Source organism: Cibotium barometz, chromosome 25, assembly GCF_041138505.1.
Source record: "Cibotium barometz isolate CiBa-2024 chromosome 25, ASM4113850v1, whole genome shotgun sequence".
Lineage (NCBI taxonomy): Eukaryota > Viridiplantae > Streptophyta > Polypodiopsida > Cyatheales > Cibotiaceae > Cibotium > Cibotium barometz.
In genome coordinates, this window is record NC_141070.1 from 13405547 (window position 1) to 13419178 (window position 13632).

General features: G+C 40.4%; 1 protein-coding gene across 3 annotated transcripts in view; it reads right to left on the reverse strand.

The window, feature by feature from the left end:
- LOC147624258 (nuclear factor kappa-B-binding protein) overlaps positions 1 to 5065 on the reverse strand; it is a 115156-nt gene extending 110091 nt beyond the window's left edge. For 2 of the 3 annotated variants that reach the window (XM_086819227.1, XM_086819225.1), the window contains exons 1-2: positions 4238 to 5065; positions 4022 to 4161 (exon numbers count right to left, since the gene is read on the reverse strand). In XM_086819227.1, the coding sequence (XP_086675353.1) occupies positions 4022 to 4161; positions 4238 to 4588 (491 nt within the window). In that variant the 5' untranslated portion in view covers positions 4589 to 5065. The remainder of the gene's footprint in view (positions 1 to 4021; positions 4162 to 4237) is intronic. The other variant, XM_086819226.1, reaches the window with a different exon arrangement.
- Between the last annotated feature and the right edge of the window lie 8567 nt (positions 5066 to 13632).

Consider the following 13632-nt stretch of genomic DNA (forward strand, 5'->3'; position numbering starts at 1 on the left):
ATTCACGTGGGTCTACTTTCTTTCACAGAAGGACCAAGCTTTTGCACGGTTCAAGGATTGGCACATGATGGTGGAAAAAGAGTCTGGATTGCAGGTAAAGACTCTCAAGGCTGACAAAGGGGGTGAATTCTCTTCGAATGTTTTCGTTAGATTTTGTGCATCAAGAGGGAACTGGCCAGTACAGGATCGCCTTCAGAGAATGGAGTTGTAGAACGCAAAAACAAGACCGTAGTGGAGATGGCGAGGACCATGCTGGAGCATCGTGATCTTCCTCGTCCACTTTGGGGAGAGGCTATGGCAACGGCTGTCCATACCCTCAACTGGTCTCCAACGACTTCAATACCTAATATGACTCCGTTTGAGGCAATCTTTGGCAGGAAACCTGATGTCTCCCACTTCCGTGTTTTTGGGAGCGATGCGTATGTACATATTCCGAAGAAGCAGAGGGGGAAGCTTGACTCCAAATCCCGTAAGCTTATATTTGTGGGGTATAATTCTCTTTCCAAGGGATACAGATTGTATAATCCAGAGAGGAATGAGATTGTTGTCAGCCAAGATGTGGTCTTTGATGAGCATGTTCCAGTATCCATTGTCGAGGAGCCGCCACTTGTTGGAGATCCAGAGGAGTCTGATGATGATTCCCAGACCATTGTTCTGGTTGGTCAACCACAGTCAGTACAGGAGGTTGAGCAAGCAGCTGGAGTAGAGCCCCTGCAAAACAGCAGGAGGCTCCACGATCTGTTCGAGTACCCAGGTGGTTGATGGACACCCTTCGGGAGTCAGGTGTCACGGAGCTACCCTCCGAGTGGACCACAGAGGACGGCCCTTGAAGATCACACAGAGTCCACGACAAAAGCAATACAGCAGAGCTTCTTCAGGTAAACTATGCTTTGATGTCTCGTATTATGCGGGACAAGGATCCCACTTCCGTTAAGGAAGCCCTTTCACAGGATACTTGGAGGAAAGCCATGCAAGTGGAACTTGATGCCATCGAGAAGAACAACACATGGGAGTTGGTACCGAGGCCGTCGAAACGGTCAGTCATTGGTGTCAAATGGGTCTTTAAGACCAAATATGCGTCAGATGGGTTGATGGACAAACACAAAGCCAGACTCGTGGTGGCTAAAGGTTATGCTCAGCGGCCAGGCATCGACAATGAGGATACCTTTGCACCGACAACAAGGATGACCACGATTCGGACCGTTCTTGCCCTTGCTTCTTCTCAAAAGGTGGCCTGTGTATCAAATGGATGTAAAATCTATGGTTTACAGGTTACGTAAGGCCTTGTATGGTCTTAAACAGGCTCCCAGGGCTTGGAATCAGAAGATTGATTCCTTCTTTGTTCGGACTGGTTTTCAGAGATCGGTTGCAGATCCCAACCTATATCTCTTCGGGAACGCGGCATGGTTACGATTATCATCCTTTATGTGGATGATCTCATTCTCACCGGCGGTCATGTGGAGCACATTGGCGTGACAAAGGTTGCCTTGTCAAAGGAGTTTGAGATGACCGACCTAGGCTTACTCCACTTCTTCTTGGGATTGGAGATCTGGCAGACCCAGAGGGGGTTTTTTTCCTCTCAGCGGCGGTATGTTCATGAGTTGCTTGAGGCCTTTGGGATGGAGAACTACAAGCCTATTACTTCGCCGATGAACCCAAATACAAAGTTAATTGTTAATGATCCTTGTGAGCTAGTTGATGCCTCACAGTATCGGAAGTTTGTTGGTTCATTGATCTTGCTGCTGAACACCAGATTGGACTTGCGCTTCTCCGTGGGGCTGTTGAGCTCTTTTATGCAGACGCCATTGAAGTGTCATTGGGACGCAGGATTAAAGATCTTGAGGTATCTGCAGAGTACGAAGGATCTAGGACTCTTCTACACATGAGGGGATGGAGTCAGACTCCCAAGGTTGGAGTGCCTCAGATTGGGGAGGAGATCCAGACACGAGGAGATCTACTTCAGGTTACAGTTTTACCCTCGGCTCACGAGCAGTTTCTTGGAGCAGTAAGAGGCAGCCAACTATTGCCCTATCTTCGACGACAGAGGCAAAGTACCGGGCTGCTTGTGGCGCTGCTTGCGAGGTTGTGTGGCTACGGAGGCTGCACGGCGAGATTGGGTTTCCACAGCAAGAACCCACAATCATCCAGTGTGATAACCAGAGTTGTATAGCTATTGCTCGGAACCCGGTCTTCCATGCCCGGACCAAGCACATAGAGATACAGTATCACTTTGTACGTCAGAAGATCTTGGCTGGTGACATCTTGCTACTTTATTGTTCGACGGAGGACAATGCGGCAGACCTCTTCACGAAGTCTCTACCTCAGGCTATGCTCAGGCGGCACTCCAGCTCCCTAGGGTTGGTTTCATAGCCAGGAGCTGAGAGGGGGTGTTAGAAGTCATCTCCTGTCTTTATCAGACACCAGGGCCTCTGTTGTGGGTGTGCCCACCCTTTGTAGGTGTTTTCTCATTTTTCCTCACTCCCCGTATTTTTTCCCCATTTTTCCCTATTTTCTTGGCTTGGGTGGTTGCCTTGTGTTGGCAGGAGGGCCCATGAGCTGGCCGACTAATCATTCAGGTCCACGACCTCTCACAGCTGCTCGCCGACTTGGTACAGCTGGCCGACTGGTGTATTTTGCTGGTCGTGGAGAATTCAGTCCCTGTCGGCTGCCCCTTCTACTGGCCGACTGCTCTCTTGGGGCCATATAAAATGGCCCCATAGCCCCCTTGCCATTGTATCTTGTTTACACTTCGGGATCTTGTGTATATAGAGCAGAGTTACACGCATATCTCTCTCCTTCTCTTGTGCTGTCTATTTTCTGCAATCTACTTGCTCTTGTGGTCTCAGATTTGGTTATCATCTCCGCTGCGTATTTTGACGCTAGGTCCATAGTGAAAATGCGGAGAATCCACTGCGAAACCTGCTGAGCCTTAGGGCAATCCCAAAGACAATGACATTGGGACGCCTAGGGATGGCCACACCTTGAACAGAATGCTAGGCTACCTCCTATGGCTAGCCAAGTGCCAACCGCTAGGCTCTGATGTGCGAGCTGCCATAGAAAGAGAGTGATCTTTCGCGACCGAAAACTATCCCATAGTCTCTTTCAGAAATCTGAGAGAAACCGAAGAGGGAGGTCCTGAGACTGCCAGTGTGTTGATACTGCTGGAGTGCCGGGCACATTCAACCTCTGGCATCTGAATCCTACGGCCCAACCGTGCTGTGTAGTCAAAGAATGGGGCACCAGGAGTCTCCTCACTGTCATCTGGATCATGCCGTGTCCACTCCCTCGGGTCCCACTGGAGTCGCCTGAGAGGACGCCCTCCCAAATCCACAAATCTCTCTCTGGCCACCTTGGTGGGCGGAGGGTCTATGTGCCACTCATGCGCATGGAAACCCCACTGCAAGGTGCATCAGCAATAAACTCCAAGGGGGCAGCATATGGAAATTTTCAACATGTCATTTTTCAATGAGATTGAATGACTTGCGCAATACACTTTACAATGGCTGTTTTGCCTTGTACTTGTTCTCGCAGCCCCCTCTCAAATTGTTCTAAAAATTTTTGAAACAAGTGCCATACCTCCCACAATGACTACCAGCTTTTGACCAGAAAAAAAGGCTATTTATTTTGGAGTCACCAACTCTAGGCCCTTTGATGGTAAGTGTTTTATGAATACTAATATTGAACTCCAAGGAAGTCTAAACAATTTAAATAGAAATGTCTTTTTTCTTTGCTGTCACTATATGAATGCTAACATGGATGGCCAGTTAAACAAAAGCACCCTGGTAAATTACTAAAATGCACTTCACAAACAGCTTGGCCCTGCTCATAAAGCTGGCGAAGAATGCATGTTTGAGTAAGCTACTACGAGACCTCTGAATTGAGGACTTGACACAAACAACAAATACACACTTCTTGCATTGCATATGACACACATTCAAAAGGTAAAAGCATTAGTGACAAGGCAAACTTTCAAATCTCAAGCTAGACTTCTACATCCTGAACAAGGTTAAGTAATGCGTACCAATCAGCAAGAGGATTTCCAAAATGGAAGTTGTCTCCATCAAGTATCAAGCGCACCAAGCTTTCGCCGCCATGAGCACCTTTTGGAAGTAATTCTTGTAGAAACTGCCTTTCTGAAGATGATAGGCATCCCTTCCAAGCCTATAAGCTGCACTGTGAGTAAAACAAAAATTTCTGTTGGGGGAACTTCCAAGTATCAATAGAATTTCATGCTAACCTCTAAAGTGAGCACATCCTTCAAATCCTTCAGTTGAAACAACTCAGGTGGAACTTCAATCACATCAGCAACTGCAAAGTGCTTATGATTCCCCCAATGCGAACGAGGGAAGAGATGGCGCCATGATGCTGCAACCTGGTTACGTTTAGGCACCACCTTTTGTTGCAGGGCATCCCAGTCCAGGGCTATATACGGCCGCAGCCTCCACAGACCATGCCATGGTGGCATTGTGGCATCTAGAGGTGGCTGGCTCTTCCTTGTTGTGCTCATGGTGATGTGATGGGCCTCATGTCTTCTGGGCATTGCTTGGGCCCGGCTTCCCTTCTTCTCCTCCCGCTGCCGCAAGGCCATATGTTCCAATCAAAATGCTGTCTTCGAAAACGGCTACTCATTTGTACAAAGAGTGGGGTCCATGCGTGCCGCCTTCCTCAAAGGACAAGTGGCAGTAGACGAGCTACTTGCATGCCCAGATATTAGGGCCAGAGAGCATATTCCCTGTATTCTAATCTGGTGCCCAAAGTCAATTATCTGCGTGGAGCCGCAGAAGCACCCACTGGCTGTTTGTTTCTGTGCATTGACTCCCAGTGTATATATTTCTTTTTTCTCTAGGGGAGGAAGAAACAGAACAATTCGACGCCGCAACGTGCTCACCAATACACCTGTGGTAGCAGCAACAAACAAGGTCAGGGAGAGCTGCAACACAGACACACAGAGGGGAATGTCGATGATGATTAATAATAATTAAGCATGCTATTTTACAATGCTACGAAGATTAGAATATAAAAACTATATCCACTAAAAAAACAAAAACAATGCTAGCGGATTTTTGACCCTTCACACAGCCAGTTTTAGACACTTTTACCAATGTCCCTCCTAAAGTGAATGTCCATTTCCAACTAAAGTAAGCCTTTTATATGGAGTTAGCCCTTCAAATATACGAGTGGATGAGACCCACCTCCCGCAGGTCGATTGTTAACTGGTGTTTATATATATATATAATATATACACACACATATAGAGAGAGACATATATGTATATACATACATACATACATATATATACACACACATATGTATCTATATGTGTGTGTATACACATACATACATATACATACACACCCATATATATGTGTGTGTGTATGTATATATATATGTATGTGTATACATATACATATGTATGTATATGTATACACATACATACACACACCCACGCACGTGCACACACACATATACACAGATATATATATATATATTAAATATATATGTATTTAAATAATAAACATAAAATTTATATATATATATATATATATACACGTATGTATGTATGTATGTATGTATATACGTGTGTGTATTTGAATATTCTCTCTCTCTCTCTCTCCGCTATAGATATATACAGATTATACTCTTTATATAATCTACACACACACACACATGCATACATATATGTGTGTGTGTGTGTGTATTTATATATTTGCTTACACACACACACATGCACACACACACATATATGCATATATATATCATATTGTATTATATAAAGAGTATATGGTATATATATCTATCTAGGAGAGAGAGAGAGAGAGAGAGAGTATTGTAATACATATATATATATATATTTGTAATTATTTTAAATAAAAATATACATATTTATCATAAAATAACACACATAACACACAAACACATACATACATACATACATATATATATTATATCGTATAGTTATATATACATACATATATATATTATATCGTATAGTTATATACATACATACATACATATATATATTATATTGTATAGTTATATACACATTATACTCTTTATATAATATAGTATAATATATACAAATATATATGTATATTATTTACATACATACATACATACATACATACATACATACATACATACATACATACATACATACATATATATATATATATATATATATATATATATATATATATATATATATATATATATATATATGAACATGTGTGCATATGCGAATGTATATGTGTGTGCAGGCATGTAAATTTTTTATGTGGACATTTTTGTGTCTGTGTGTGCGCACGTGCATGTGCATGTGTCTATGAGATTGTGTACATGTACAAGTGCAAATGTGTGTGTGCCTGTACATCTATATATGCATATGTGCCTATCAATGTGTGTGCACATGTATTTGTGTATTTCAGTGTGTGTATGCGTGTATATATATGTAAGTTTATATGCATGTATGTGTATGTGTGAGGTTAAGTAAGTGTGTGCGTGTAAGTGTGCATATTTGTGTATGTGCACGTGCATGTGTTTTCTTGTGTGCGTGTGAGTGTTTTTTGTGTGCACGTGCATGTGTTTTCTTGTGTGCACGTGCATGTGTTTTCTTGTGTGCGTGTGAGTGTTTTTTGTGTGCATGTATGTGTGTGTGGTGCGTTGTATGTGTTTTTTGTGTGCATGTATGTGTGTGTGGTGCGTGTGAGTGTGAGTGTTTTTTGTGTGCATGTATGTGTGTGTGGTGCGTTGTATGCATGCACATGCATGTGTTTCTGTTGGCATACATATAGATCTATTTATATATACATATATACATACCTATAAATACACACACATATATGTGTGTGTGTGTGTGTGTGTGTGTGTGTTTATATATATATATATATATATATATATATATATATATATATATATATAACTCATTCAATGAGCAAATGACTCGATGGTGACAACTAATTGTGAGCCCCAATGCATCTAGGCTTGTGGAAAAGAACGTTCCTTTTTAAAAGTTAAAAAATGTGAAACTCTCCTATACATACATACATATATATATACTCATTCAATGAGCACATGACTTGATGATGACAACTAATTGTGAGCCCCAATGCATGTAGGCATGTGTAAAAAATACTTATAAAAATTGAAAAAATATATCCTTTCTCCTTCACGTGAAAGATCTCTCCTTCTCTTGCCAAGTGGGACTCTCCTTTGCTTGCCACATGCCAGGTTACAAGTAGTATATTTATAGATGGGTGCCAAATTTTGTTTCATATTAATTAATTAGTTGATAGAAAGGAGCTTTTGGAGTTGGGCATTTGAATATTTTTTGGGAACTTTAGGAGTGGGGCGGTTGGATCTAGAAAGTTCTACTGATGGTAGTTTAGGCTGGGGTATAAAATGGGAGTGGCCTCCTAGCTGCTCAAGGCCTTGCGCCTCCATACAATGTCTGGAGCCTTGGGAGGAGGCGATCCCTTCGGGCGTTTTGGCTCTTTGAGGTAATAGAGAGAGAGAGAGAGAGAGAGAGAGAGAGAGAGAGAGAGAGAGACGTGTTTGCGAAGATGGACGTCGTTTTTAAACAAAAATAATAATTAACGGTTCACTGCACAGAGAGCGAGCGAGAGAGATGTTTGTGATTGTATATGCCATTGGCCTGCAAACAACGAGAGAAATGAAATGAAATGAAATGAAATGTTATATTAACATCTTCAAAAGGCCAAAGTGACCTATGAGACCGAAGTTACAACCATGTGACATCTAATACACTATCTGGAAAAGAAAAGAAAAGAAAGAACTATAGGTAAGTATCTAGCCCTACAATACATCAGTAGGGAGCATCCGGAAGCAGCAACTAGGGAGAGTGGAAAGCTAATGCTACTAGTCAAAATGGGGTACATGAGTACATGGATACATGAATACATGAAAGAGAGAGAGACGTGTTTGTGAAGAGAGAGGGGGAGAGAGATACGTGTTTGTGAAGAGAGAGAGAGAGAGAGAGAGATTTACGAATAAGATTTGTTAATTTTTTTAAAGGTTTTAAGGTTAAAACCTTAGGTACACCTCATTAATTAATTAGTGCCCTGTTAATTAATTAGGGTATTCCAAGTAGGTTGGAATCAATGTCTCCTACCTATAACTACTTGTTGGGCCATGTGTAGCCTCCCCTTTATTCATGTGCATGGCTTATTTGCCACACTAAGAAGTATCTTTTAAATGATATGGCTACATAGCACACTGCCACCACTTCCAACAATATGTTTAATTCCATGGCCACACAATCTCTAACATTAGAGGGCCCCTTTTGATTTAAGGGATTATACCATGTTAATGGTGAGGATTCTTTGGTAAGTAATGGCTCTATGAAACAAAGTAGCATTATAAACCTATTGGCATCCCACTCTTGTGTACCCCAGTCTCTAGTGGTGTTAGTGGATCATTAAAAGGAAGGTTAAAAAGAGACACGAATTAGAATAATAAGAAGGCACGTAAGTGGGTTGAGGTTGTTGGTTGAAAAGAGAAGATGAAAAGATAGTATTTGGGGAGGAGGGTTTGTAAATGTAGTGTGGGTTCTAGTTTTAGAGCTAGTACTTGTATCTTATGGGTCGTGCAATTATTCATAATGTCCTTCATCAAGGTTTCCATGCCCTTTTTATTTGCATCCTTTGGAGGGCTTGGATCAATTTTTGTGCAACTACATGAATTTCTTAAAAGACCTCATCAAAATATGTAGCATGCATATCCTTGATTGTGTATTTGATGACCTTCATTTAATGTTAGCACAGTTGATGATATAGAACAACAATACTATGGGGCTTGCTTTCTATACCATATTTCTCAGCTAGATATCAATATGTAGCCTCTATTTCCAAACTACTTCATAGTAGTGTAGTTATCAATCTCTTCTTATTCGATCGATCGATGATGTAGGATACAACACCGCCCCTAGAACATTAAAGTGATAGGAAGAAGTAAAAAAGAGTATATAATTGAGGGCGGTGATGGTTCCATTGAAGAAATTAATGACTATGTGTAGTGAGAAACTTTGGAAGGCGAGTTAGTAAAAGAGGCTTGTTGAGTTAATGTAGTTATCAATCTCTTCTTATTCGATCGATGATGTAGATACAACACCACCCCTAGAACATTAAAGTGATAGGAAGAAGTAAAAAAGAGTATATAAGTGAGGGCGGTGAGAGAGCAATGGTTCCATTTGAAGAAATTAATGACTATGGTGTAGTGAGAAACTTTGGAAGACGAGTTCGTAAAAGACCAAAGGTATGTGCATTAAGTGATTTAATGATGAAGAAGATGATGTTATATTGCAATACAGAGTGTTAGTGCTTTTGTGTGGAGTGTTAATGTTTCACATAGAGATAGACCTGGGGCATCACAAAAATAAAATAAAAAAATGTATGATATCACCTAAGTGCACGGGGAGACTTGACAGTTTTACATTTATAAGAGGTGTCCTATTTATTAATTGCCAATATATATGTAAGCATGAAATGCATGCAGCGATTTAATGATGAAGAAGATGATGTTATATTACAAAACGTAGAGTGTAAGTGCTTGTTAACTCTTTTTTGTATACCCAAAATCCCTACTTCTAGCCTAACATTGCATTATGTACAGGTTGTGGGCCATTGATGTATCTAAGCCAGTCCACAACCACAAGCCTTGTATATATGGGAAGAGATAGGAATTGGACACTCACTTAAGTTTAGGTGGCTAGGCAAAGCAGTGTTATATATGTACAACATTTGATGATGTGAATGGGAAAATTCAATCATTTTTCAAGCCCAAAGCTTTCTTCTTCGCTCTTACCTCCTTGCTTGCTTGATTGTTGGGTGCATGCATGTGTGAGTGGATGGAGTGTGTTGAGTGTGCATGCTCACTTGCTTGAGTGAGTCTTAGTCATAACTTCTATGGGGATGCCCATTATTGTATTTGGGGATATTTTATTTAGATGTGCCTTTTATTTATATCATTTACCAAGATTAATGTTTTTAATCAGCTATGTGCACGACTAATATTATTTTGGATGTAGGCGAAGACTGAGTAGTAGATTATGTGTTATCGTGGGTGAAACATGTGTTGGACCACTATGAGATATTTTGGAAGACATGTAAACACCTTTTATAGTTTAATATTTAGGCATCCATTTTTTTGTAAGGCTAAGGCCTCATACCTTTGTACATACCAAATAGTATTTTATACTTTTGGTAGGCCCACGACTTTATATTATTGCTTGCTATATTTTTGTAGAGCTTTTATGCTCAAAAGCACTTGTGCTTTGTTTTTGGAAGTTGTCTTTTTTAAACTAGTGGCTTGACCCGTCCCCTGAGACGGGCAAGAGTATTCTTATTTGTCGATCACAAATCAATGCAGTAGAGAGAGGTGTTGCTCTAGAGTCCCAAGATCATGGATTCAAGCCCTCATTTCGAAAGCGATGGCATGCACGGGTGTGTTTTTTTCTTACTTTCTAATTCCAAACAATTGAAAAAAAGAAAAAAAAAGCAACACTCATCTTCAAAGGGTAAGTAGGATAAGCCTTATATTTGAAGCCCATGATGGACCCCATGGTCCTCCCTAACTTGCCAACCTATATATAAACACACCATGCCTGCCATATATATACTCCTAAAGCACTTAATCTCATTGAATAAAGCACCAAACTTGGCGTAAGTAAACAACCAACATTTCAACCCAAAATAATGTTGACAATCTCAACACACCTGAACAAATCTTTAAAACAATCTTCGAACAATTAGATTATCTCTCCTTGGAAGCCTATACTCCTCGCCTCCATCTGGCAAAAAAACATTACCTAGTGCAAGATAAACTTTTCGTCAAAAAAAAGAAGGAGATTCAACCCCATCTCCTCCTTTTTTCTAACACATATATGGGTGAGTGATACAAGGGCCACACTCATCCTAGGGGAGATTCAATCCAATCTTGTGTCGACGGTCACCTCTACTCTATTCTCCATCTTTCTTTGTTTATTTAATTTTATTTATTAAGGTTTATGCTTTCATAAATGGCTTGGAAATACAAGCTTTTTGAAGAAAAAAAATCAAGTCCTTGGTCTTTCACGTCCTTGCTTGATTGCATTTCCACCATAATGATGCAATTTCAACCAACTGATTTGCAGCACACTTAACCTTATCTGTCTTGGAAAAATTTATCCCATAAAAATAATCATCAAGTTGACTAATCCATGACAACACCATTTTTGCATCCTTTTTACCATCAAATTTTTAAAATGTGAAAGCTTTTACAACTGATTTTCTTTCCTTTTTATTTCCCTTGTTTACACGGAAAGTTCTTTGATGGTACGCCTAATGTCAAAGTTAGATTCAGCACTTCTTGATCATTTCCTATTAGACAGTAGTTCTTCCAATTCTATCCTCTTAGCTCGTTCTTCATTTAATTGAGCTTGAAGAGATAGAAGCTTCTAAAAAATAGAAGGATGTTGTGGGTGACATGAGAAGGAATTGAGAGAGAAAATAAAATTACAAAAATTTGATAATAATTAAGATAAGAAAATAAAATTACAAAAATTTGATAATAATTAAGATAAGAAAACAAACAATATGTGAAGAGTAGTACTTACGGTCCTTGCTCGAATTTGTTGAAGTCATAGGTTGTCCCAATTTTGTGGAACAAGAATCCCAACTTCAATTGTCACAAAGCCCATAAGTGGTATTTGAAGCTTGGGTCATCGATGTTGAAGAGGCATAAAACATGAGAGTGTCTATATCATACCAGCGCGCACAACTAATTAAACACATTAATCCTCATAAATGATATAAATAAAAAGCACATCCAAGTAAAATATCCTGAAATAAAATAATCGCACACAACTAAGTAAACACATTAATCTTAGGAAATTATATAAATAAAAGGCGCATCCAAATTAAATATCCCAAAATAAAATAACGGGCGTCCCCATAGAGGTTATGATAACAGTGGGAGTGTGATCGAAGAAGAATGTGGTTACAAGTTTTCAGCTTAACCTTTGCCTTTTGAAAGGATTACTTAGTTGATTAGAGAGTAGAGGAAGGCCACTTTAGCCTCTCCAAATGATTACTTAGTTGATTAGAGAGTAGAGGAAGGCCACTTTAGCCTCTCCAAAGGGACTTGCATGACCCAAGACAAGTGGTTTAACCACTAGCACTATGGTTCCTTGCTAGAGAATAAGAAAGGTTATTGATATGAACAAATGGCACCGTTGCCTCTACTAGTGGGAATCAAACTAGTCTTGAATGAGGTTAGGAAGTATAGCTATTTTTCTAACTAAAAATCTTTTGTTTTTTACACTCTACTTGCTCTTGGATGCAAATCGTTGGTAGATTATTTAGAAAATGTGTTCTAGAGCAAGATTTGAGTTACATTGTATGATTATGTGTATAATTGGTATGATTAGGAGTAGATTTGTGCGATTAGAGTAGGTTTTGCTTATAACCTTAACCTCTTTCGTGTTTTATGTTACTTAATTTGTTCAATTCTTTGTCATGGAAATGGTGGAATGAAGAGCAAGCTCTCACAGGTGTGATTGAGGTAAGTTATCTCTCCACTTGGTTTATTTCTTCATGACTTGGAGCATTAGCCTTAGATTAATCAGGACATTAGTGTATATTAGTATTTTTTTGTAAGTTTTTACCAAGATTAGCTTAATCAAGGTATTAAACTTAGTAGGTGTTACATTCCCGTAACGCCGCTACGGGCATTACCACAAGAGGGGACGGCCTCTGGCTCACCACCCAGCCATAGAGGAAGAATGAGGATTGCCCCTCATCCCCCAGGCTATATAGTGTGTGGCCTGCCGTCCACACTAGCCTGGCCGCCCATGACTCCACATGGGCGTCCTCTCCCACTGAACCCCGGATATAGCCATCCGGTCTGCCGTCGATCACAGGCGTTACAGCCTACGTGACATAACCCCCCCCTTAAGAAGAGTTTTCGTCCTCGAAAACAAATTGGGGAAACCTTTTGGAAATTGCACTACGGCGTTCCCAGGTTGTCACCTCCTTATCCCTATCTGTCCATTTAACAAGTACCTTGTGGTACACTTTATGTCGGGTTTGTCTGTCTCGATACCCAAGAATCCTTTCCGGTTCATGTGGTATCTTTGGTGGAGTGATCAATTCCACCAAAATATCTAAAGAAACTACGTTCTCTAACCCGCGAACTGATTCTTCAGTTTACTAACATCATGGAAGACAGGATGAACTTGAGAACTCTCCGGTAACTCAAGTTTGTAGGCTACGTCCCCAATCTTCTTAAGGACCTTGAAAGGACCGCAATATCTAGGAGAAAGTTTATCACACTTTCCCGTTTGCATGGTTGCTGACTGCGCAGGAACCTTTAAAAATACAAAGTCACCTTCTGCAAAGGTCACTTGTCTGCATCCTTTATTGGCAAATGTATTAGCGCGATCCTGTGCGCTACGGATGCTCTCGCGTGCAGCTTTGAGCATATCATTCATTTATCAAGGAACTCCTTGACAGATTGAATATTCTCCTTTTCCAGGCCTACAGCCATCGGAGATCTCGGCTGGAATCCATACATTAACATGAATGGTGTAAATCCAGTCATCGCTGAGTGTTTGGAGCTATTATAGGCAAACTCCAATAA